At 35.8% G+C, this 26,206-nt stretch overlaps 1 protein-coding gene across 2 annotated transcripts in view; it reads left to right on the top strand.

Annotated features, from left to right (window-relative positions):
• RIMBP2 (RIMS binding protein 2) overlaps positions 1 to 26,206 on the top strand; it is a 123,479-nt gene that overhangs the window by 28,728 nt on the left and 68,545 nt on the right. For both annotated transcript variants that reach the window (XM_090120721.1, XM_031592714.2), the window contains one exon: positions 9,739 to 9,876. In XM_090120721.1, the coding sequence (XP_089976847.1) occupies positions 9,739 to 9,876 (138 nt within the window). The remainder of the gene's footprint in view (positions 1 to 9,738; positions 9,877 to 26,206) is intronic.

The following is a 26,206-nucleotide window of genomic DNA, read 5'->3' as shown; positions in this document are numbered from 1 at the left end:
GCAGGGGAAAGCCTGCAGTGCTCAGGTGGCGGTGCTGTAGGACTAGTCTGTTTGTTAATGTTTTTGGCTGCATATATAGGCACAGATCCAGCAAGGCTAATGCCAGAGGACTTGCACTTGGAAGAAAAAAGCACAAAAAACTACAGTGTTTTTTTCTCTGCAGGTTCACTTTCTGTTTTGGCAGACACATTTAAACTTAGTCATAAAATCATCTATAACTATCAACAGAGACCAGGTATCAGGTGATCACAGAATTAAGAGGTACTGCTGTTTACCACATATGCTGTTGAAAGTATTACACGTAGAAAAGAATAGAAAAATTGTGGACTCTACAACAGAAGCTCAAGATGTTGTTTGTCTAGTGATAGGAGACTGTTTTTGCCAAAATTATACATTTTCTTTTGCCAAAATGGGGATGTCAAACTCAGATTATTTGGCTATTGAAAGGTACCAGCTGTTACCAGATGCCTTCTGGCTTTTGTTTGGGTTTGAGAATTCTTTAAAGAGACAAATCTTTAGCTTCTGTACAGTTGTTTATGTCAAAGGGAGTTAGACATTCTTCCAACTGTCATTTTCTTATGAAAAGCCACCTCAAATCCTTTCTAAAAGATTTGCATTTTATGTTGGTAATAACTTTGGGCTTAAAGAGCTTGTTCTTCTTAGAATTGTGGTGGTATCATTCTAGGATCATGCCAGTAAGAAAGGTATTGATTACACGCATACAAATGAAAGAAAAATTGGTGTGGCTGATACATAAGGAAGGAAGGGCAAGTAAGAAGGGGAGAAATAGATACTATAGCTCATTTAATACCAAATCTGATGTCCTAAACTACTGCCTCTGTGTTGAAGTTGTACAGCAGTGGGAGAGTTTAAAATATTGTTCTTAAAAAGACCAAAGCTTTAGCTAATTTTTGTTATTTTCTTTTGGGAGGAAGTGGTTCACTTTGCCAGGTAGTTTGATTATCAACTAAAAATAATGATTTTTTTTTTTTTTTTTTTACAATTTTGTTCATTTTTTGGGCTTTGCACACTGTTGCTTAGTTGTTTTCTTGTGTCATCTGTCTGATTTTATTTTATTATTCTGGTGATGCAGACTATGAGATGGTTCTGTTCCATTGCTCTGATTGTGTGCCTGGATAGCCTCCAGTGCATCCTATTGTTCTTTCTTTGATTTGCAAGTGACAAGTGAGCTCTAATTTTTAAATTTATTTATTAAAAACTCTAAACAACAATCTTCCCACTCACAATCAAGTTCACTATTCTTCCAAAGCTGAATCTGTATAATTAATCCTCAAGCTAAAGTTAGCATTTTCAGTAGCGTTTGCTTTCTGTTCCCTGTCATAATGGGCATTGTTTGATCTGGCTAAGACTGGGAGGATATTTGAACAGAGATGAAAGGAATCAAATACCATCATTGAGTGGATTTACTGATATGGACAATTAGGAATCACTCCTCCAATTTCCTTGTCATACCTATATTCTTTTACCTACTGAGATATTTGTATAATCTGCCATGGCTGTGGCACTCCTGTGGCTCCATACCATTATATTTTATTCCTGAATTGTTTGCTGTGAATAATTTTTTCCTCTTTACACAGAGGCCAAATGAATTATACAAGGTCAGTGGTTAAGTGTGTAGAACCAGGAAGTTGATCTGCATCCCCTGAATCTCACTCCTGTGCTCTGATGACAAACATTTATTACTTGTTTATTCTTCCTCATTCATCTTATGAAAGAGGTGTCAGTCACCAAATATTTGTCATTAGCAGTCCAAACTAGTGGATCAAGCCTTATTATTGAAGGACACAAGCTTGTCACATCTAGCCTAGAAGATGAGTTGCACATTTGCTTGATTATTGGAATATGATTAGTGCTTATTTTCCAAAGCAGGAAGTGTTCTGTTAGTTGAAATCAACAAGGTCTTGTGCGGTCAACCTCTCAGAGGGTTCAATTACCTCATCACCACCTCCTTGTTGTTACTCTGTTGTTACACTTCGTAGTTGGTACCATTCTGCACATCTACCTCATGGGGAAAATTAAAATTCAAGAGCTCTTGAAGATAAAAAGAGCTCTAGAACAATTGTCAAGTACCTGATAACCCCGGAGTATGGATTAAAGATTTCTGTCCCGTTTTTCTCTCTTCCAGGAGAGGGCAGTGACAAAACATCAGTCATTTTGCAATGTTATATTTAAAAACTGAAAGTGGGTTTCCTTCAAGATGGTAGACCTTGTGAAAGAGCTGTCTAAAACACTGAGTACTGAGATGGATTTTAATAAATGAGTTAAACTGTAACATGTAGAATATAAAGTAGATGGATTGACGCTGAAATCTGAGCTAGTGAGGAATCCACTAACTTGTGTGAAGTGCAAATCCTATTCTATGGAACCTAATTTAAAAATCCCTGGCACTGGCATCTGGACAAGTGGGGGGAAAAGAGTTTGTGATTGTTATCTTCTAATTAGAGTTAAAATACTGACTTTTTAGTTCAAGCCATTATTGCCCCATTTACCTGCAAAATATAATTCAAATAAATTAATTCAGATATTCTTTTTTTACCGGTGCTGAAAAGCAGCATTTGCATCTCTGAATCCAAACATTTTCCTTTGAAAGTGCCATGACTGCAAAATGGAATAATGGATTTTGTCATTCCATTTTGCACTGAATCCAATGAATGACGTGAATCCTTACATGATTTATTTTCTTAAAAATGATATCCTGATTGCCTGTAACCTGAAATGTGGTCAGAAAGTGGTAGAAATCACTATGCGAATCCAGCAGGTGTCATCAGTGGAATATTTTGAGATGTTGGCTTGTTTTACCAATAAAAATATTTCATTATATACTTCAAAATCACTTAAGAGGAAATAGCATTTCTTTGGAAATGCATTATGCAATTATCAAAGGCAAAGTTTGAGTCAAAAAAATTCCAGTATCATGGAGAAATTAGACTTGATTGCTATGCAGGTAGTGATCTTTTCTAAAAAGTGATGGAATGAGCAGCACCAGCAACAGGATACATTTGTTCTCGGCCTGCTGCTTCTGAGTCTAAACCAGAGATTCATACCCTTCAGATATTTAAGGACTGTTTTAATAGGGTCGCTGATGGAAACAGTTAATATATAATTTATCTTGCAATTCCATCTATTTCAAGCATCTGGCTTATTGCAAAAGAGCTCTTTAAATATCTTTATCTCAAAATATTATTTAACCCATATAAGCATGTGATATTCTGTCCTCTCTAGTTATGCAATGGTGTTTTGTGTGACAGAAAGGTAATTTAGTAAATGAACAAAATGGAAATATTCTCTATTGTGTGTTTGAGGTGTATTTGGGCTTGTGAAAAGAAGGGGAACACAGACAAGGAGTGGCAGAGTAGACAGCCCTTGCACATCTTGCTGGTATGCTGTTGGCTTTTGATTCATGTTATCTGTCCTTTCATGTAGGAAGAATGTACTGTAAGTTCTCAGAATCTTCTTGCATTGCTTATGGTGTCAAACAGAATGAGTTGCGTGCAAAGAATCTGTAATTTCTGTGGATTTCAAACTAGAGGGACGCGTGTGTGTTTAGTTTAATTAAAGGGACTAAAAGCCAGAAAGGAAGGGAGATTATGTAGCAAGAACCCTTAATCTGCTGAGATATTGTACTGTTGATAGTAGCCAGTTAAAAGATGCAGCAGGTTCTGGAAAATTTTTTGCAACGTGTCTCTTTACCATACTTGCAGCTGCTTCTCCTCCCTTTTTTTTTTTTTTTCCTTTTCTTTATTTCTTTAGAAATGCTCACAAAAATGATGCATAGTTCCATCTACTGCTTATTGTTCTGTCATTTGATTTGAAACTATTATTTTCATTGCTTTTTTGGCAGCTATTAAGAGTTTGAATTTCTCTTCTGTCCTGTCTCCTATGACAGACCACACAAGTAAGAGGCTACAGATCACCTTGTGCATCCTGACTCAGATGTCATTAAAATGCCATGTTTTAATACTCTTTTTCCTTCACATTTCCATGAATATTTTCATTTTCCTATGTTGTACATGCACAGCTGTCTCACAGCTCTCAACCTGCAATTACAGCTCTGCCTAGTAAGTATTTAAATGGTAGCTCAGCTTTCAGACAGAATACACCAGTGCCAAAGATCAGGCCTTCTGACCTTGTCCGAATTTGCTCAGTGAAATAGGATTCCTTTGATCCTGGGGTGTTATTGTTTACTTATTTCTTATTGTTTTTCTGTTTGAAGAAGAAGTTTGCATGTGGAGCGGGTGTTGGCACTTCTCATTCTTATTGCTGATTTGCTTTTGGTACGTTTATTCTACTGGCTCATAAATATCACTTGAAAACTTTATCACAGTTCAAATGATGCTAGAAAGTTCTATTAGTTATGTGTGAGAAAATAAAAAATATAATTAAAGTAATATATCATTTTGATTCTTTATCAAGAAATTACAAGAAATTTCTCTATCTGTAACAGGATAGTTTTAAGCAAACAAAACAGAAGGAGAAATATGCCTGGACCAATGGGAAAACTTGCTGCTCTAGATTTATATATTTGATGTTTCATAGCCTTCTGCATTCCTAAGAGATCAGTTCCTGCTTAGCACATCAGAAAACTTAAGAATAATTTAAAAGCAAAGAGTATAGTAACAATAGCTGTTTACTTCACAGATAAAAAAGGGTGGATTTTGTCCTTGGTGTGGCAGAGATTTTGCCTTAATCTGAGCCTGAAAGTGAGTTTTGATGATCACAGATTTGGAGAGAAAGGAGTAAGATTTAAAAAAAAAAAAAAGAAGAAAAAAAAGAGTCAATGTGTGGGGGTTAAGTAGAAGGAAAAAACAAAATAACTCCCAAACTGTAAGATCTAATGATGTAATCTGTAACAATCAATTAGATCATCTGTAATGATCTAATGATCAGGAGGATATGGCTGTGCTGTCTGCTGTATTGCAATAATGATGAAACATAAAAAAAGTTTTTGGCTCTCTTATTTGAAATATAATAAAGAATTCGTATAGAGGAGCTAGTTCAAGGACAGACAAAGGCTATTATTGGTCATTCCAATTTTCCCAGGCCACTGAAGACCAGCACTTGGCCTTTGTGCCCAGTTGAGGAGTTCAAATACTTAAGAAGTTGCTAAGATCAACTTTTAGGAACAGAGACAGGTCCTTTCCTGGCTGTGATCACATGCTCACCCAAAAAGAAAGATTCTCAAGTTAATGGAGAAACGTAGAACTTCATGGGAATAGTACTGTTGTTGCAAAATTATTATTAATCTTTTCTATTAAAATACCAAACATCAAAAACATGGTGTTATGTTAGGTATTGATATTGAGCAATTACTTATCGATGCTCTTCTGTTTAGAAGAAGGTCCAGTAGGTGTTCCTCACTTTTTGAATGCCTATGTGTTAATAAATTTCTGGAGTGAATGTTTAGCCAGTTTAGTCAGCGATTCCGCTGACACATATTCGGAGGTAATGTTCTTGAAAAGTACAAGCACTGCTCAGCAAGAATGTTTACATCTGTGTTATCAGCGTTATTTTAATCCAAAATCCAAATAACAGCATCATTCCAGCTACTGGAAGAAAACTATTCTAGCCAAAACCAGGACATATGTATATTTAAAAGGAAGTATTGCTTGCAATTCTTAGAGTAGAGATTAAGGTCTTCCAAATGCTATGAAAGCTCTTGTACTGGCCGTATAGTTTTGCAAGTTGCTCTTTGTTTCTTAGTTTCTGTGCATCCATAAATGAACGGATGTAGCTATGGAGTTGATTAAAGAAGGAACATAATTAAGGGTTGTAATTTTAAAAAGTGGAGAAAATTACAATGAAGTTGAAAATTCAAAATGAGGCTAATGGTGCTAAGGCAGTAATCTCTATGAAATAATTGATTCCACAACCATTTGTCTTTTCTAATAAGATTAAGGACCAAGTGCCGTGATCTTCCTAATTGATTGTTTTGTGACTTTGAAATATGAAGAAATAGTGCAAAACTAGTGATTGTTTAATCCACCAGGAAACTCTCAAGGCATGGGTCAAATACCATCAAAATATTTCTCTATTTTCAGTTGAAATAAGGGTGGAGGTACTATTTAACTTAATACCAGAGTATTAAAACAAACATATGTTGCATGGGTTGAAAGGATATCAGGAGCTGGATTTTCCAGATGGTATTTGAGATATTTTGTGAGGACAAACTAACCACTGCTGGTGCCAAACCTGCTACTTAGACCATTTCTAAGATCATCATGGCTTCCTCAGACAAAACTCCGTATTTCTTTCTCCCCACACAGATTTTTTTTTTTATAACAGCTCCATGTTTCTAGTGAATATTACACTGATGTTCCTCACCAATGAATCACCTGTGTTGTGTTTTTCTTCCATACATTCCAGTCTGAGAAAATATATGCTCTCATTTCCTGTAGCCAAGTACAGTTCTTAGAGTGCAAGATCAAGGAGTAGTGTAACTGAAGAGCAAAATGCATTCAGAATTAGAAAGAATAGGTATGCATTGTTGTGGTTAACATGTTCAAAACTGAAATGCTTGGTGTTTTTCTTTTTGAATCCTTTGATTAACAGTGAGCATGTTATTGAAGAGAGGTAATAATTTTGCAAGCGATTAAAGGATTTTTTCTTCCTTAAAAAGCTATTTTTCATAATTCTTTAAGGCTTGCTTCTTAGATGATAGCAGTATTATGAAATCCTTCTTCTGTTGTAGAAAGCATGTTCCCTCTTCTTCAGTCTCTCCCCTGTTTCTGTCCATGTAACTTATAGTTAACCTTGGTTATACTCCTGTGTCTTTGGCCTTCTAGAGCTGCTGATTTAGATAAGACTTGGTGGTAGAAAAGACTTGTAATAAATACTGGCTGTTTTGCATTGAAAAACTAAAAACAAAAATAATTGCAAAATGCATGGAATGTTGTTTTATTTTTTATTTGTTATTTTTTTCTGGTGGCAAGAAAGTCCAAAAAGCACAGTGTGTATATGTGTGTGGTGTTTGGAAAGGTGGCTGCCTGCAGCCAAATTACTGCACTGTGACCCTGTCAGATCTTATAAACTACACAAGGTTAGGAATGTGTAGGAAAATAAGGAACCACCCCCAGAAGCTGCAGACAGTTGTGCTGAAAAAATTATAGCATTCAATGTTTCCTTGGGCTTTGGTTTTGGATCAGTACCAGTACTTCGCTGCAAATCTAGGAGGAACTGTTGGGGTCTTCTGAAAGTAGTTGTGGTATTGTCTTTCAGGTAAGATGCAGTACCCTGGTATTGTTTTTTTATGGTCATGAAGATCCTATTACTTTTTGCATGTAATATTTTGCTTGTTTCGGTGCTGGAATGGTAATTCATCAGATTTATTATGCAGACCTTCAAATCAAACTGCAGTAATTTCAAATTGTTTTGGTTGACTGCAGTCTATTTTTGCTTTCACTGGCCGTAAGATTCAGAAATTGTATTTCCTGACATTTTGCAAGAACCACTGGGTTTTACATCAGCCATGCTCATTGAGCAGCATTTCAATCATGAACAAAATGAATTGTTTCTATAAGAAATTTTACATGAAAGCAGTTTTCTTTTCACCCAAGGAATGGGTGCTATGAATAGGTATGTTATTCCCTAAGTCCTGTGACATCTGTATGGAATGGGAAAGTATGTTATACCACCTACTTAAATGTGGATCTCACCTAGTTCTGAAAATGAGGTGTTTCCCCTTCGGAAAGACTAGAATTTCAGAAGACCTTGGCATTACTGTAACAAAATGGGATGGAGTCCTTTGGCTGTGTTTTGACTGAAAATCCTGTGTTTGCATGCCAAGCTTTGAGCACTTCAGAAACTCTTCTATACTAGTGCAGCAGCGAGCCCTCATCTTCAAGGCCTTTGCCTGTAAAATATTCTACTAGCCACTGATGCAGTCCTTGCAGCGTTCTATTACTGGCAGGTGTGACCATGCTTTCCTTCATTTGTTTTTGTTTTTAAGAAATAATGTGCCCTCTGAAAAATGAACTTTGATAAACTCATTGATCGCATAAAGTGACCTTCTCTAAACACGTATTTCCTTAACAAAATATACTTGTTATGAAACAGAGTTCTTTAGCAGTAAGCTTGCACTTTAATGAGTCATTCAGATAAACAGGTTCCAGTGAAGATTGAATTACAATGCTATTCAGCTGACACAAAGCAACCACTAGTTCTTCTCAGGAAACTCATGAATAAATAAAAGATGCTTTGCTGTCAGGCCCAAGTCTAACAAAAATGTAAGGGTTCATGTTTTCAGTGTGATTTCCATGCTTTGCGAGTACAGCCTTGATGTTACCATCAGAATTAGATTGGTGATGAAGATATTTGACATTATGTAAGTAAAGACATTTAAACATAGATAGAAATGTGGGGGTACAAGTGGAAGTATCTATCATTAACTCAGAACAATCTGTTGGATAATAACCTATGATATTTAGCTTGTGCATATATGGTACAATTCATATGCCTTGCCATTTTGCTTGTGGAGGGGCCATATACAAAATTATTTTTAGAATTCAATATTAGTGAAAAATAAGTTGTTTAAAATATTTCAAAGGACTTATTTATGCTTACCATCTACCAAAGCCAATGAATTTCTTGCAGGATGTTATCTATTCTGTTGTTGCATTGGTTTTTTAATCATGATTTCGGACCAGAGATGTTTATCTTTACACTTACATTTTGTGTTTGTTTTGTAAATACTGTTGAATAGTCAGTCTCTAATGTATGTAATGAATAATGTGCTGCACATGTTTTAATTCAAGGGATAGCCTGTTGAATATGCATACAAATCTACTGCATGCATGCACTGCTCAAATACAGTGATGGTCATTGTGCATATTTTGGAAGTACTCTACTGAACTGAAGTTTTAGAGGTCATTTAACTGTACCAATAAAAGAACACTTTAATTACAGCGTTCTAAGTTGCATCTCATTATTTATTTATTTGTTAACAAACCTATTTCTGATCCTTTTCTAGTGGAAAGAGTTCCAGCTCACCTATATGTTACTATCCATGAAGTGGATAATCCCATAGATATCCTTATGTTGTCAATTTCAACACTGATACACTAGCAAGCCAGATTCTGGGAATAAGAGGAACAAATTTATTGTATTTGTGCTAGTTTTTACATTGAGCTCATTTGTTTGAAATTATCACAGTACTGATACTGAATTTCGTCTATTCCAGTAATTAATGGTCTTTATAGTGTCGTTTTGTAATTGTAGTTTTCTTGTTGGTAAGAAAAGCAAGTGCTAAGCAAAGGATTAAATATTTTTGAAATAGCACCAAATTCTCTTAAGATTTGGCAGAAACGTGTCACTTCAATTTATATTTCCTTGAAAATGTAGTGTGTTTGTCTTTAAAAAAGAATTTTGAGAATGTTATTGTTGCAGGCTCCTTCCAAAAAACTTTAAAATATCAAACCTAAAGATGCCTCTTAAGCACTTGCAGGTGAGCTGACCAAAAAACAAACAAACAAAAAACCACAACACAGGATTTCTAGCGATACTTTGTATAAGGCTGATGTCAGACTTCAGTCTTTTTGCTTTCCCTGACATTGTCTTTAGTGCATTATTTCTATTATCCCTTTCAAGAAGTTTTCAGGGTAACTTGCAGTGAAAAACATGTTAATGAAACACACTGTTGTAAGAAGGGTAAGTGCTAGTCAGCTCGTACAAACACAGATTAAACAAACTGGTCACTTATTTGTTTTGTTTCTCTGTACACAGTTTGGAAATGATCCATCATGCCTGCAGTCTGCAACTTCAGCATGCACATCTGATCAGGTTGAGTTTATAGAAGAGACCCAGATTTCTAAGTCTCATGTCTCCACATTAAATCAAGAGTATCATCACTGGCTGTTTTCAGTAAGTTCTGTCTCTTTCTCTTCCTTGCATGAGTTCTAGCAACAGGGGGTTGGAGATCTTTTGAGGCAGATAGTTGAGGGAAGGAGGGTTTAGCTCCACCATCTTTATAGCATTAGATGTTGTATTGATATATAGAAAATATAAGTAATATAAATGTGTGATTAGGATATAATTTTAAATTTGAAAGGAGAATTTAACGAAGGAAAATGTGATATAAATAGGAATTGGAGTGCTCTGTTCTGTATACATGTACACAAAATTACAGGATCCAATGCTGGAGGGTTGTGTTCAGAACAGCCCGGTCTGCTCTGGCATATACATATGTATGGACACTTGATTCTGAATATCAGCAGATTTTTCCGACTGGACTTCTGTGTGCTTGCATGTGTTCTAATTTTCAAGCACCTTTTGCAGTTAAAGCACAAAAATACATTTCAGAGGTTCTTTGGATATAGTAACTATAGGATTGTGTTGGTGGAGTGGCTCAAATACAGGGCCTTGGTTTCTTTTCAGATAAAATATTACTACGTAAGTACAAACATCTTTGAATACATGAAGGGGCAAATTTCTTTTTAAATTCAGAGTTGTAGATGGAACACTACATTTTGTTTTCTGTAATTAGTATCTGTTTTACCTGCTTTTGATTTTATTACATGAAGTACTTTGCTTCTTTTTGGAATATAAAATTATAGTGTGTGCAATTATTTTCTGTTTTTTCGGGGGAGAGGAGGAGATTGACTTAATAAAGAAAACAAAAGTATTGAGAAGAAGGGAGACAAACTTTCTGAAGTTTTTGTAGATGCTACATTGAACTAGTTGTCTTGAGCTGAATTCTGCAGTCTGTTTTCAGCAGTAAGTGCAGCTCTGCATGTAGAGACCTACTGTGTACACGGCTAAAAACTTGTGAATTGCCTCAGATAGCTAAGCCACAATTTCATGGTTTTCCTTGTAATAGAAATGCCTGCTTAATCAGGGTACTTTTCCCCCTGTTCACCCCAGCATTATTTTTAGCACAGATCACTGCCTTATGCAATTCCCTGTGCAGCTGCAGAATCAGTTGTAATGGCACAATTGAGAGCTGTGGCATGCCTGTGGGGAGGGAGCAATGGGCAGATGTTTGATGTTCATGCATGCTACTTCCTGCAGAAACAAACCTGGCATTTAATAGTACATTCTAATAATAATGGAGACGTGAAAATTATTATTGGAAATTCAAGAATTTCAGGAACTGTGTATATTTTCTATATTACTTTGGAAACACTATAAAAGTCCTAAGACACTTAAATCAATGACACAGTGTAGGAAAAGCTTTTAATAAGTTTGGATCTCTAGATTGACTTTATTCTTTGGTTTTTGTTTTATTGATGTGGAAACAGAACAATTGCTTCTCAGTGCAAAGCAATGTGCAACTTTGTCACTTGGCAAGGAAACATCTATCATCTATTAGAGTTTTACTTTTTTGCCAACAGCTAAGCCAAGCTGCACTTCAAATTTTTTCTTTATCAAGAGCATAGTGTCAGATATTCATTTACGCATACTAGTTCAAGATGAAGTAGCTTACATCATTCTTGTTCTTTGAGTTCAGAATTACCTGAAACAGTAAACTGAAAGTTCCAGAGCTTCCATTTAGGTACATACTTGAGGGATTTGTTTCTCAGACTGAAGTAGGTGGATATATATATATATATATATATATTTATTTATTTATTTTTTCAGATAAATACTCTCTTCAGATGAGATAGGAGAGCATTATTTGCTAGTGCTGAGCCAATTATACATCTTAAAATTCAGTTTACAAAGCAGAACTCAATGTTGATACTTGTTCCCAACATTAGCAACTGTTGCTCTTAATTCTTTCAAAATATATCAGATAATTTTATTAGTCTTGAGTTAACTCTTTATCGTGGCAAACATATTTTGTATGGTGGTGCCTCTTGAGTGATGTATAAGTAATGACTGTCTTGATATGTTTTGCACGAAAACAGAAGACTGTGTGTTCAGGGATAATGTAGTGCATTTATTACTCTTCAAAAAAATGTTTCCTAATGGATGGCTAGTGAATACAGGGCCAAACATTTTGCAGAGATGCACAGTGAAAGCAAAATAAACAGTAGACAGGCTGCAGCAAAAGGAATTCTTATTAGATCTAAGCAAAATGTTCTTTCATCATCATTAGATGATGGGTAAACGCCAGGAAAATTGACAGAAAGAGCAGTAGGATAATGAGAGCAGTAGGTACCTTGATGGCAGGACTTACAGTGTCCTAACAAAATACTGAACAATATTTCTTTCATAGTATATTTATTTGCAGTACTTTGGGGCTCATTTTAAGTTATGTTCACTCCTATTCACTGTTTAATTGCAAATACTTATAATTAAATAATTATAATTTATAATATTAATAATTATGATATAAATAAATTTATATATATCAGAAGGATTTTTAGAAGAAGTGCAATTCTTCTTCTGAATGATTAAGCAATGGCTTCACTGCTAGAGGAAAATCCTGTATTTTAGTAAATGAAGACCAAATATATATATTTCTTAATCTACATACAAATGTTTTTTTTGTCATTAGCTTTCTGCATACATAAATACAGCAGACTCACACCAGTTACCTGTTAGTTACCAGGCAACAGCAGCATTTGACACTACCTGCAGCTGCAGTGAAAGACGTACAGGTCCTTGATTGTAAATTAAAGGGCTCTGAATGTTGAACTAAGGTTGATAAAAAGGGCATTAGTGCAAGTACAATGCCATTTTCACCACAGTAGCAATATGTCAGCAGAGTTTCTCTAACAGCATCAGTCTGCTGAGATAAAACCATATCGGACACGTTCATGGTGGAAAAATTGTAATTACTGTATTCTTCAGCAATACAATTTTCTCTGAAGTAAGCTGTATTCCATGTAAGCCTTTTGCCTCTGTGCAAAGCAGGAATCTGTCATGATGGCTTCTGAAATATTTTCTTGGATTCCTTGTTTAATGAGGTGAGTGCACTAGATGTTCATCATGTTAGGCAAAACCTGGGCTGAAGGGAAAAAAGAAAGACTTTTTTAAATTCATGAGTATTACAAGCATTCCTTGCTTTTCAGAGGTACTTTACAGTCTCTTAATGATGGCAGAGCAATGAGGCTGGATATTAATGTGATAGTCAGAGTGATTCTGATACAGTGCTCGAGTTCAGCCTAGCTGCCTGGCTCTCTTGCTATTGTATATATAGGTGTTTGTGACTGTACATGCAGCATCCACTATACAGATGGCCACAGTTTATCTCCATGAGGAATATTTACTGAAAGTGGTACGCTATCTGTGACCTTGGTGTAGCTTATTTTTGGGGAGAAGAAGGGGGTAAGGAAGAAATTAGCCCCAACATATGTTGGGATGTTTTCTCATGCTCTTTCCACATGCACACAGCTGTTTGTGAAATACTTACATTGCTCTTAAAGAAAGCTTGACAGATGATTTTCTGTGTTTAGGGGGAAGGTTGCAATCTAAATGCCTTATTTCTTAAATCTACTGACAGTTAGATATCATTTTGGAATTTCACCGAATGTTCCTGTGAAGTTTCTGTACTGGTTAAGTTTTTACCTTCTTGAGAAAGCAATAGTTTCAGACACATTCTGCCCATTAGTTCATTGTTACCTGAAAGGCAATGGGTGGACAAAGGAAATGAGTTGTGTCCAACACAGCAAGGTGATAATGAGCTATATAAATAATTAGCAGTGCATTTTATACATGTGCTCATACAGAGCCAAAAGCACGTTGGCCTATGAGCACGATCTCAATGATGTAATTGAGATTACCCATTTCAGCAAGACAGCTGATTTTCTCTGCATAGCTTTTTAGAATTCATAAAATGTTAAATGCTGTCGTAAAGGAACAGAAGATGATCCACAGCAAAGCACACTACATTAAGACCACTAGTGGACTTATTTTGAAATTTACTTCTTTTTATTTACTGTTACCTTCTGTAGCAATAGATGGCATGTTTGATATAGTTGCTGTGAAAATTTGCAGATCACTTCTCACATGAAAGTCCACTGGGGGGAAAAAAAAAAAGGCATAGGATAATTCAGTGATTCAGTGTCTCTTTACTAACAGTTTCCTAGTCTACTATAGGCAGGCAGAATTTTACTTCCAAACATTAAAAAGATGTTAGACTAGCAGTTATCATTGTGCAATGAAACAAATTTCTGGCCACATTGATTTTTTGTGTTTATGTAGCTGTGTGACTAAGGCATGTGACTTTACTCTTAAGTATTCTGCCTGAGCTACTTCTGGTATTTTAAAATCCTGTGTTTGTATTTGTTTATTCATTTCTGTGTTAGCATTTTCTTCCCTAATTGCTGACTGACTTGTGTACCGCTCAAAAAGGGCCTTTGTTTTTTAAATTCATAGTTCAATTTTACAGATTTGGGCTGGTGATTTGAACAAGTGGCTCTGCCTGCTCTTTCAGATGTGATGCTTGTTTGTTGCAACTTGTTCCAGTTAAATAAGTACATTCTAGAATGATAATTCCCAATATTTTGGCCACGCTGCTCCTGAATTATATATGAAGTTTTGTAAATATAATGAAACTTGAGAGTTATATACCCATCTTGGGTAAGTTTATTCTGATCAAAGCAAACCTCTGCAGGAAGTATGTATTATTTCTGATGGGACACCCAATAAATGAAAACCTCTTGCTTTCATGAGAGGGGTGCTCAAGCCACGGCAAGCCTAGTGACATTAGCTCAGTTCTTTATTAGATGAAAACAATCTATTCATTTAACTGCACACTTAAAATCACATGCTGTCTTTAGAATAATGTGTGCTGCAGAATTCAAATGTGTGTGGGTTTTTTTTAAGGGTTCTGTGAAGCAGTTCGTGGGGTGCAGACCAGTCATAGAAATGCATCATTTTCTTAGATTACTCTCTTTGTGAGTAAAAATACGAAGTGAGGCAAGGATGTATGCCAGCCACGTCAGGCTATTAATTTGGAGATATTATATGTATGTTGTGTTACTTTTTCTTTCTCTCTTATGGATTTAAATTAAGATAGACTGGAGGGAAGCTAGCCCAACTACTGCCCTGACAGTGCCTTGTGTTCTTTGTGGATTAACAGGGAACTCCAATCTGCAAGGCTGTCAATCTGGCCTGTTTTCATCAGCACTGAATCACTTTAAAAAGAAAAACAGTGCATGTGATTATCAAAAGCATTTCCATTTATAACACACTATGGCAATTCAGCTCAGATACCAGGAAATAGGAGTGTTGTATATAAAAATGATATTAAAGGTAAAAATTCATAAAATGTAAAACATACACAAATGTAGCAATAAAAAATAAGTTTGTCTGTCACTTTGTCCAGATGTGAATACCTCCTGACACTGTAAATATAGACAGTGATCCTTTTACTTAGCCTCTCTGTGGTAGGTACACATCACCAAAGACATTTGAGACTGCAGTCCAAAGAAGCAGCGATTAGCATATTTTAAAGTTTCCTGCACTGACTGCTTAAATAAATTTGCATTAATAGAAAGATGAGACTCTTCCTAATATTCTCTGTGTGTCGAAGGCTAAAAATAGTTCTATCAGTACTGTGGTTGCAGTTCTTCTAAATTTTAATAGTTTAGGGGAAAAAAAAACAGCACTCTTGAAAGGTTATAATTAATGAGTTGTGTTGTTTTTATAAGTACACAGAAATAACATGAAGAAATTGGGACAAGTAAGCTATTTTGTTCCTTTGGCATTTTGATGGTGAGCAGCCTAGCTTCCCACTTGAGCTGGGGGCGGGCTTTGCTGTTGCATGCTCTTAGCATCTAGCCCTCTGCAACTGTTTAGAGAGGAACTCGTGGCATATATTTGAAGATGATTGTAGAGAAAGCAAATTCACTCCCAAATTGACAAAGCAAAGCATTGTTTGTTACTCTCCCGTGTTGTAAAGGAAATCTAGCATGGTGCAACTTTATTTGAGAGACCATAAATTGTAATTAAATATTTGATCATACTAAATTAATCTTTTATTAATAATTCAGAAAAAAAAAAAGTGAGATTTGGGAACACCCATTTTCCTGTTGTGCTGAAAATAAATAAATCAATCACCTGTGCCATATAGGGTGGGTGCGCATGTGAGCTAAAGTGAAACCAAGCAGGGTGCTGATATGTAAATGGAGAACTCAGGATTTGATGAAGCACTGAAACTGTGTTGTGTGGAGGGGTTGTTTTAGGACTGCTAGTCACATTAAGTAGTGCCTGAGATAAGAAAGGGACGTTCAAAAAGTAGAAACTGCTGTTTCCAATGCACTGCTGTAATTGCAAATGGTATAGTGATGGGCAGAGATATTAGTATTAAAACAACTGTAAATATTGAAACCCACAAGTATTTATAGTATTGTCAAACACATTAAAGGACTTACATTTGGTTTATATGTTACATCTAAACTCAGTTGGGAAATACTTTTTGCAGGAGAGAAAGAAGCTATGGTTAAAAATCCAGCTTTTCCTTTTCTTTATGGAGATTGTCTATGCATTCTTTATTTCTTCAGCTTACCTCTTGCAGTCAAACAATTGCAATCCCATCCACATTATTATATTTTACAAATAGTTTACCATGTCTATGCACTTTTTTCTTGCTTTGTTTTGTGGATGGATGTTTTTTGAAAATAAGAATATAATAATTCTTTTTTCACATTTGATGCACACTCAAGTTTTGACATCATCATATTCATTAATATAAGTACTACAAGAATTTGCTATTAGCCAAAGATTTTGAATGACACAAACACCTCAGCAAACTTAAGCTCAGTATCTTTTAGAGTTGTACTAGGTCTCATTTTCGCACTAGTTTCATCATTTTTAACCATGATTTTCTTTAACAATGAAGACAGAGTGTGGTCTTCCAGGATAAGTGCATGTATCAGGAAGGAGTATTTCTCTGTAATAATCTTCTTCACACTTTATACAATTTTATACAGCAGCTTTATACGATGGCTGTTCTGAAAGTAATGCCTCTTGTTTTGTTATGTTGGCCTATGATGTCAGAGGCAAATGTTGGTGATATGGCTGTAAAGGCTGAACCTTTCCACCAGTATTCCATTAAATTTTGTTGCCATGTAGCAGATGGCAGTCTGCTCTCAGGTTGTTTGAAAAACAAAAAAAGAAGGCGACAACAAACTGACAGTCCTCAGTGCAGCAAAAAGAATCATTTGGATGTACAAGTGGCATTGTGTCAGGTGTGATATAAATATGGATGGGTATCAGAAAAAGAGACAGAAGGATGATTCATAATCTTAGGATAAAACAGTGACAGTGGTAAAGTTGGTAAGCTGCTCTGATGGTTTTTCCCAGGGTATTCTGGCAACTGGTGGTTGTTTGCAGAGTTTGGAATATTTCAGCCTAGCTAAACACACCACGTGAGAAACTTACTCATATTTTTTGGAATGATTAGAGCCCCTGGGTTCATTCAAATATGGCCTTGAAAGCTCAAGGTAAGAGTTTTTATGCCACAATTTCTGGTATAACGTTTTCCATTTCAACACTTAGAACTGCAGTACTTCACTGGCTGGCTCCTAGCAGAAAATGTAGACTGATTTTATTTTTTAAATAAGCATGATCTTGTAAATCTCAGAATTCTAATGAAGGCTCAGACCACAGCATATTTTATCCTTATGTGATTTTCTTAATCTCTTTTTTTTTCTTCTTCAGCTGTGCTCCTATAGAGAGAACTCTGTAGTCTATTGCTCACTGTGGGGAGAATTCTGAATAGAGTTAAAAATATGTGTATTGAAACCTTTCATCTTTTTAAAATTAATTACTTTCCATATTTGCACTGTGATTTGGAAAGACAAAACAAAATGTGCTAGAGTCACACACCGGTCTGTATTTACATGCTAGTCTTGGTATGCATGAAGTACAGTTTCTTCAGGAGATTTAGCTGGAAAAGGAGGGAAGAGCCAAATGTATGCATTGAACTTCAAATATATGGCCCATAACTTTGTAATGTCAGCACTAAGCTTCCTAGAGATAGTTCCTGACTATATAATGAGAGAGATCTTAGATTTGCTGGATGATGATTATGTTATGGCTCTCTGAAACCTGTCTTTAGATGCAGCAGGCTCTGCAGCAATATTAGGCTCCAGAGCTCCCTACCAATTTTATAGCAAACTTGATTAAGTCATTAAATTGTAGATCATTGCTGACAGTAAATTAATTCTTAATCCAAGTCCTATTCTGCACTGCATTGAGAGACTTCTGCCAGGAGGCCAGTGGCTTGAAAATGGATAATTAAATTCTGCTGTAAATATATTTTTTAATCCATCTTTCTCCTTTCAGGAGCTGGTGAATGAGTGAAAACCATTAATTAATACCTATAACATGGTTTAATGGTTTAAGCCCTGTTCCTGTCAGATTCTGAAATGTAAACCAAGTAGGGAATAAGTAGCACATAAACAAAGTTGTCAAAAATGTATTCATGAGAGATACTGTTTTTGTATTTCTGTAAGAAAAAAATATATGTGTATATATATATAGGTTACTTTGCTAATTTGGCAATATATTGATCTGAAGTTAATGTAGAAAAGCAAAGTTAGAGGTAAAAGACACCTAAATATAGGAGAATTAATAATAGTGGCAGTGTGTGTTCTGGGTGTTTCTGCAATTATGTAATTAATCCCTTATGATGTTACTTTACTGCTTCAAGGGGGAATACCAGCATGTTCCTCATCTCTGGTGCACGTCTCTATCTGCATTGGTTATCTCACACAGTTTATATTGGTTGTATTTGAATCAGGAAGCATTGTTTGCAGGCTTTATTTGGTAGTATAAGAAGAAATATGGAACCTTGTTTGCTCATTCTGTATCAGCACTATTCTCTCTCCACTGATCTGAAAAAAAAACCCTCAGTTTTCCAACTTTCCTTGTGTTGTTTTTTAATTTTCTTAAAGCTACTGGAGAGTCCTGAAAGTTGGACAGCTATGACCCTCACTGTTCAGATAAGCAAAGATACCTCCTACATTCTCGTTAGAGAGAGCAGCAAGCTTCAACACATTATTTTCCTTTGGTAAATACAGCTTCTTATGTCTTAATGGCTTTGAAGTACTTCCAGCTCTCCACACTGGTTAAATTCTTTCATAGGGAATTTGACTTTCACTTACATTCTCCAAAGAATTATATCACAGAACTGAGGTACTCCCAGGGCTTAAATAGAAAGAAATACACTAAGGAGGAGGCCAAAATTTTAACATGTCCTTTTGAAAAAAAGGTGCAAGAGACCAAGGAGAAAAGATATCTAGAGAAAGGATTGAGTTTGAGCAACTGTGTCCACTTCTATCAGTTGTGTATGAGGTAGTGGTGGGTGTTGATGGTTATCTTCATTGCTTTCTAGTACTCTTCTTAAAATGTTTTTTGTTTGAATAATTTGCTAGGAGCAAAGAAACAAGAAGCCTATGGGGATGTTATAACAACATTACTGTCTGGCTGTCTTTAGCCCTAAGTCAATATGAATTACATTGGAGGTGTCTCTTGGCAACCTAATAGCACTACCTTGGGGCTGTGGGTTATTAACTCTTTTGTGGCCAATACTGCAGACAGTTGAGGTTTTTTTAAACAGATATTTTAAAGTTCTGGCAGCAAACATGTCTGTAAAGTTATCAGAAATGGTCATATAACATAGAAGATATCTGATAGTGACACCACGAGGAAATTTTCAGTTCTCTAGCAAAAATAATCATGAAAAAATAACCTAGTTCCATAAGAGTAATAATGCTGTGTTTAGTACACCTTTGCTTTCTAAGGCTAATGTAATCAATAAACACAGAACAAGTATAGAATTAATTTGAAGTTCCAACAGAAAATTGGGTAAATTGTTCAAGTTCTAGTCAGGCAAAAGGCCTAAGAGAGCCACAGAGAGACAAGGAGAGCACATAGACACAGCTTATCTCTCCTGGGCAGTATGCTGTATTTAATGATTTACAGTCTCAATTAAAGATCGTAGAATTGCAAAGTATTTGACATTTGAGGGAGTAGTAAAACTAAAACAAATTAATTGCTTGGAGAGAAAAGCTTTTAAGGTAAGGACAAAGTAATTGATAGCTGGCTTTGCACATGAATAAAGTGTGTTTACTTCATGTGAGGTTTTTTTTTTTTTAAGTGTTTTCCATTAGAACTATGAAATGATAGTGAGCAAGCCTGTTATACTGCTGATCTGTAGTAGCCTCATCTCCTAACTGACAAAATTCCACTAATTTATAGGTATGGTAAGAATGTACATGCATATGTGTATACATATATATAAATATATATATAGAAATAAGTATAGCGTTTTTACGTTATATATGTAAAAAGAATTTTATGCTATACAAGTATAAAATCATCCTATGAAATAAATAGTATATTACATATATGTATAAATGCATGCATATAAAGCTGTGTATGTTTAAATTTTACAGTGCAAGATTTGCTGCTTTGCTTTCCAGCATTATTAAAAATTTAACTGTATTTCCAGCTGAGACACCTTGTCATTTTGAGAGCAATGTAAATGTTAGCAATTAAAAGCAGCTAAAAAGCGTGTTAAAAGTCATGTAATTTTTATCGACTGGCTGATTAAATAATGAATGCCTCCTAGATTTTCTAGGGAGCAAAAAGGTTATAAACAAATTGTTTTGCCATCCTAGATGTCCTGTTCTAACTTATTTTGTGTATTTGAAAATTGAGCTGATTTTTTTTGAGTGAAATTATAATCCTCTCTGGTGAGACCCATGATGCCTGCCATGAAGGATCTCTTTTCTTTTTATGGATCTGAATGTGTAAGATTCCAAGAGACAGCTCAAGTAAAAGGAATACACTGAAAAAAGCATCTCAAAATATTAAGTTTACATACGTTGCAGTGACCATAATGCCTACACTCAGCTACGTTCTACAATGCTCAGAAATGAGTACTGTTTTTCTAGCAAAGAAAATGTAGATCTCGTTACTGCTTTCTTAGAGAATGATGAAAAACTAAAAAAACGAAATGCCCCCTTACTTCTCTTTTCCTAAAAGGAAATGAATCAACCAATAAGGAAGTCGCAGGTGCATGATTGGGTCAAGAGAGTTTTACGTGACAGGTGTGATGCAAGCTTTAAGTCAGTATTTCTTGACTGCACCACTGTTTTGTAGAGCTAAGCCTTTCTGCATGTACTTTACACACAGGCCTTATGTGAGGCTAAGTTATGTAATCTTGTTAAAACACCAATACAGAAAATTTCCAGGAGTTGTCCCACTCCCTCCATCATGCCCCCTCCCAACTTTGTTGTTGTAATGATATTTTTAAGTTTTGTGGGCTTTTTAAACTTCAGTTTAAGAATTCTATTTCAGTGCTGTTTCTTGGATTCAAGCCTTGTGAGTGCAGCTTCTTGTCACATGAATAAAATGAGATTGACAGATGAGCTGGGACCATACGTACAGTCACCCTTTTCAAGATCTCGATTATTCAGATTCTGGAAATAGTTTTCCTGAAATAGGACTGCATCCTTATCTATAAAATGAATAAGACTGCAGTCCTCCCATGTAGCAGCATTTTTAGCACATTACCATATAATTAAATTTAAAGGCAAGACAAGCCCTCAAGTGTGGTTGGGAAATCTTTAACTCCAGGAAAAAGTAGCATCATATTTAGTAAAGTATAAAGAGCAGCTGGGAAAGCACTGTAAAAAATGTTGTTCAGCCACGCTGAAGTAACTGAATACCATGGAGTGTTATCTAGGTTCAATATTTTATCTCATATAAAATAAAACAAATATATAAAACAAAACAAAAATCAAGAAATGGAAAAAAGTTTTGCTGTTGTAAAATACTGATGAAATAAGAAGCTACAGAAGCCCTGTAATAATGTGTTCATTGTAATTTTCCAAAGCCAAGTTGCCAACTGTGATCTGTGAATCATTAGGAATCCTCTGGGCATGTTGCTGACTTCTCCATCTGGTTTCCATCAGTCGTGTCCTCCTCCAGTCTTCGTAGTTTTAAGAGCATCTGTCAGTGAGGGAGAAGGGAGCTTGTATCCTGGTCAGCAGTTGCAGTGATGTGACACAGCTGTGAATGGGGTGGTCACAAAGGGCAAGGGCAATGGTGTGGTTCCACATTACTGCAAATAAATGAGTGGGTTTCTGCAAGAGAATTGTGGTTCACTCTGTGGAAAAGTGCTGCTTGCCTATGTTCTCAGCCTTTTAATGAAGTGAAAGATACAGACATTTGGTAGGAATGAATACTATATATAACCAGACTGCACTTTAACTGGTGCCTTGAATGAAATAGACAATGTCCTTTTTTCCTTTTATTATTTTTTTTCCTACTCACTAATAGCAAGTTAATGAATAATTTCTGCTAGTGAAGAAAAGCTTTAATATTTTTCTTTCCAATTTTCTTCCCCCATGATTCCTATTTTGAATCTTTTCTGTTGAAAATCACGATAAACATTTTTTTCAAGCAAGTTTGATTCAAATGACTTAAATGTTTCCCACTCTGCAAATACCTCTAATGGTTCCCAAGCAGGTTGAAAAACCAGAGCCTGGATTGAGCTGTTAGAACACATGCAGAGATCTGTGAAGAAAAATTAGCCTTTCTCACAGACCATAAGAACACTGAAAAGAAGAACAATGACAAAAGCTATTGCTGAACAAAGTGAATTATTTTTAGAAGCTTTATTCTGTTAGCTCACCTAGTTGAAAAGAGGAGCCATTCTGTGCCTACCTCTCTGCCTGTCATTGTACTGTAGATGCACTGAGTACATGTAATAAAGGTTTATACAAAAGAATAGGAAAATCCCTCTATAACTGGTATGCTGTCTTCTCTTTTGAAGAATCACTGATTAAAGAGAAGTGAATTTTAGGTCACAGTGACCTAACCTTCTTTCACAGGTTTAAATATGTCTGTTAAACTCCCTAACACAAACCACTTGTGTATACTGGGGTTTGTTCTGATCTGTATTTTGGGTAATTTTGGTAATATTTTTATATCAGGCATGAACCAAAATGGATTCAATTCAAAATGAAAAAAAGAAACGTAGAATTCTTCAAAGGCTTAATATTTTTGCCTGTGGTTTGTCATAATTCTGTAGTAACTTTATTCAAATAAATGCAGTTTCATGGTAAGCAGGAAAGGCCAAAGATGATTTGACAGATCCTTGTCATAGTCTTGATTATTTATGGCAGTGCATTTTCTAGATTTGAAAGATCAGATTGTATGTATATAGTGTCAAGGCCTACAAGTGATATGGTGCTATGTTCAAAGCTCTGCTCCAGCACAGTGAGAGTCCTCACTAAAAGTGTAAGCGCTGCTCTTCTAATCTGTGGTGACTGTTCCCTGCTGTTGTAGGTATCATCCTTGTTAACAGTTAATTTTTGAATCCGTGGGACTTTGCTGTAACTCGCACATTTTCTTCCTTATGTTTTAAGCATCAACACTTCAAATGCAATACAAAGCATTTTACCTTTTTTCTTTTGCCACTGAAAAACTTTCACCTGTGTGAAACCCTTGCTCTCCAGGGTTGTGTCTTGCCAGCAGCTAGCAGTGTGATTGAATCTTTTGAGGGGGCTTACTGTAGGAGATAGGAGCTTTATTCTCCTAAACTTCCTCTTCTTCCCACAGCCAGGCAATACTCAGAGGCAACAAAGTACTTCAGGAGTTTGTTATCACAGAAGCTTTTGCTTATCACTTGGTGGGAGACCTGTTTTCTCCCTGAACTTTTGCCTATAATTTCAGTTCACAGACTGGTTTGTGCAGCCCCATTCCATTTTCACCTTAATTCTTTCTGAACACTAGTGAAAACTCATTGCATATTTGGTTTCTAGCTTTTGTTATTGTTGCTTTTTGGTTTTTTTTTCCCAGCTGGATTGATGCCCAATCCTATGAATTCTAAAATCATTTAAATGTGGAATGTGTTCATCTTTGAATGATATATTCTGTATAATATTCATTAATATGTAACATAAGTGAAGCTAAAGTCTATGTGTGATAAATGCATGTAAATCACTGCTGATGCTTGCATAAAACCATGAATGGTACTGATTAGCCTGTTGGGGAACTAGCAGTGTGTTGAAGGCCCATACCATAAGGCTACTGAGAGTTTAAATAGGAAGGTGGCAAGCTGTTCTGTTGCCATCTTGTTTGATAGGTTGTTCTCTAGTCTCTTCTGGATCTCAAAAGCTTTGAAGTCAGTTCTCTGGAAGTCCTGAAATGAAAGACTCAGTGCTCCTAGGGTTCAGATTTGGATGGAACTGCCCTAGGGCAACAATGTCGGGTAGACTGTATTTAAAACAAGAACCTTTCCTTCCTTGCATTTTCACAAAGTTAGAAATGTGAAAAATTTTGTTCAGAATTGTAATAAAAGCACAAGTGGAGAAGTCAGGATTCTTCATGGAAAAAAAAAAATATCTGAGGGTACTGTATAATTTATTTGGAAAACAATTTGGATGACAGTGAGGCACTAAATATTGTTACTTTGATTTTGTTGTGACTCGGAGCAAGCACCAATGCAACCAGCAAGCTACAACAGTGGCCTTGTTTTCCAGAGGTTTAGTGCCTGTGTTCACTGAAATCTGAATTGGAGTTTAAAATGAGGTCTTGCCTAGAGGAGATTATTTTTATAGTGTACATTTCACTGGACAGCAAAGCAATTACTTCCTAAATTTAGAAATTATTCTCTTCCATATTATGGCAGGGTTGGACACGTTTTTGCATTTGAGCAACTTTCAACATCCATTTTGCACGTAAGAAATAATGCTATTTGACAATCTGGCAGAGTAGAGAAAAATATTCCAAATTTGTTTTTAACCAGAGAACACACTAGGAGTTTGCAGGTTTGCTGTGGCAGGACTGTAGATTGCCATAATGTTCAGATTGCCACCTTCTGTGCAGGAGCATATCCCTTCACTGTGGGTTGTTTGGGACTCTCAGGGGAAATGCTCGTTCCCTTCCTACATGTGGTTCAGCTAGCAGTGCTTAGCAGATTGAGTTGAGGAGACAGCATTAATGTCAATCCAGTTGTTCTCAATGAAAGAACAAAATTATGATAAGTCGTTTGGTTAATTATGTAGCTAAAACCTATTTAAGGTGATATGGTCTTGGCAGCACCAAGGCTTAATCATGCTGAATTATGCTGAAAACAGTAAAGAAAAGGCCCAGATTCTGATCCTCTGAATGGAGCAAAAAAAAAACAAAAAAACAACCCTGAATACAAAACATGCTGGCAGTGAGTTTCGTTTCCTCTGGGTAAACGGAGCGTTGTCTGAGTGTTTGAAGGCTGCAGGAGTTGGCATTTGGTTGAGTTCCTAATCAAGTGGCAGTTTCCATTTTGACAAAGACTGAAACAAAATCATAAGTTTGAACAAATGGACTTAACAAGCTCCCCTCATCTGCCTGCTTTTCAGCAGAAAATAAAAGGAGAGTGGTAACATGGATTCTCTAGTGAGTTACAGTACCAATAAGGAGAGAACTCAGAAAATCTTACTTCTTTCTCAATTTTACTATGCTTTTTTTTTCTTTTTTTTTTCAGCCACTAATTTCTCCTGACTAATTTTTTATTTTTTGAAGAGCTTCATAGGTCTGTTAAGCAGAACTAAACTTGGCATAGCTGCATAAAACCTAAAATGCCTAAGAGAAAGATATATATTCAGCAGATAATCTATCATACATCAAATGACTTGAGGCACAGGTTTAAAATTAGTGATTTGGAGAAGTTTCAAAGGAAACAGAAAGTTGTGTTTGACATATTGCCAATGAATAATGATATTCTTTTCCCAGAATAATTTCAAGGGAGTGTCTTTGCATTTAGACTTGACCGTAAGTAGATTATTTATCCACAATGAGGAGAATTTAGGCTATATCTACTTCAAATGAATGATGACTTATGAGTGATACTAATTTATTTCTAATTCTGTCCATTCTCCAGCATTTGCTAGTGATAATTATGAAAGAAAGAAACATGGGAGGAGTTTGTGCTTCTGCTGCACACTGGGTGGTAGTGCTATCAAGGGAATCTGAAGGGAAAATAGATTGTCTTTTGTATATATAGCAATTTTGATCTTCACAAGTTATTCCAGAAACTAATTTATTTAATTTATTTTTGAGAATCAAAGATTGACAGGAAGAAGTCCTAACAACTATAATATAATTAACTTCAGACATTAAATGTGGTGTAAAGTGGAGGAAAAGAAAATATGAATAAATCAGATGGCCTGTAACATGTTTTCCTGTCAAACGCAATTGAATAATTTGCTGGGGCCTCATAAAATAGAAGGGTAAAACACTAATGGAGGGAAAAGATCGCTAATGAAGAGATATTCAAATTTAAGAAGAAAGTCAAAGCGTTGTC

The sequence above is a fragment of the Phasianus colchicus genome, chromosome 18 (genome assembly GCF_987193195.1).
Source record: "Phasianus colchicus chromosome 18, bPhaCol1.hap1.1, whole genome shotgun sequence".
NCBI classification, from domain to species: Eukaryota; Metazoa; Chordata; class Aves; order Galliformes; family Phasianidae; genus Phasianus; species Phasianus colchicus.
This window is presented reverse-complemented; position numbering and strand designations above follow the sequence as displayed.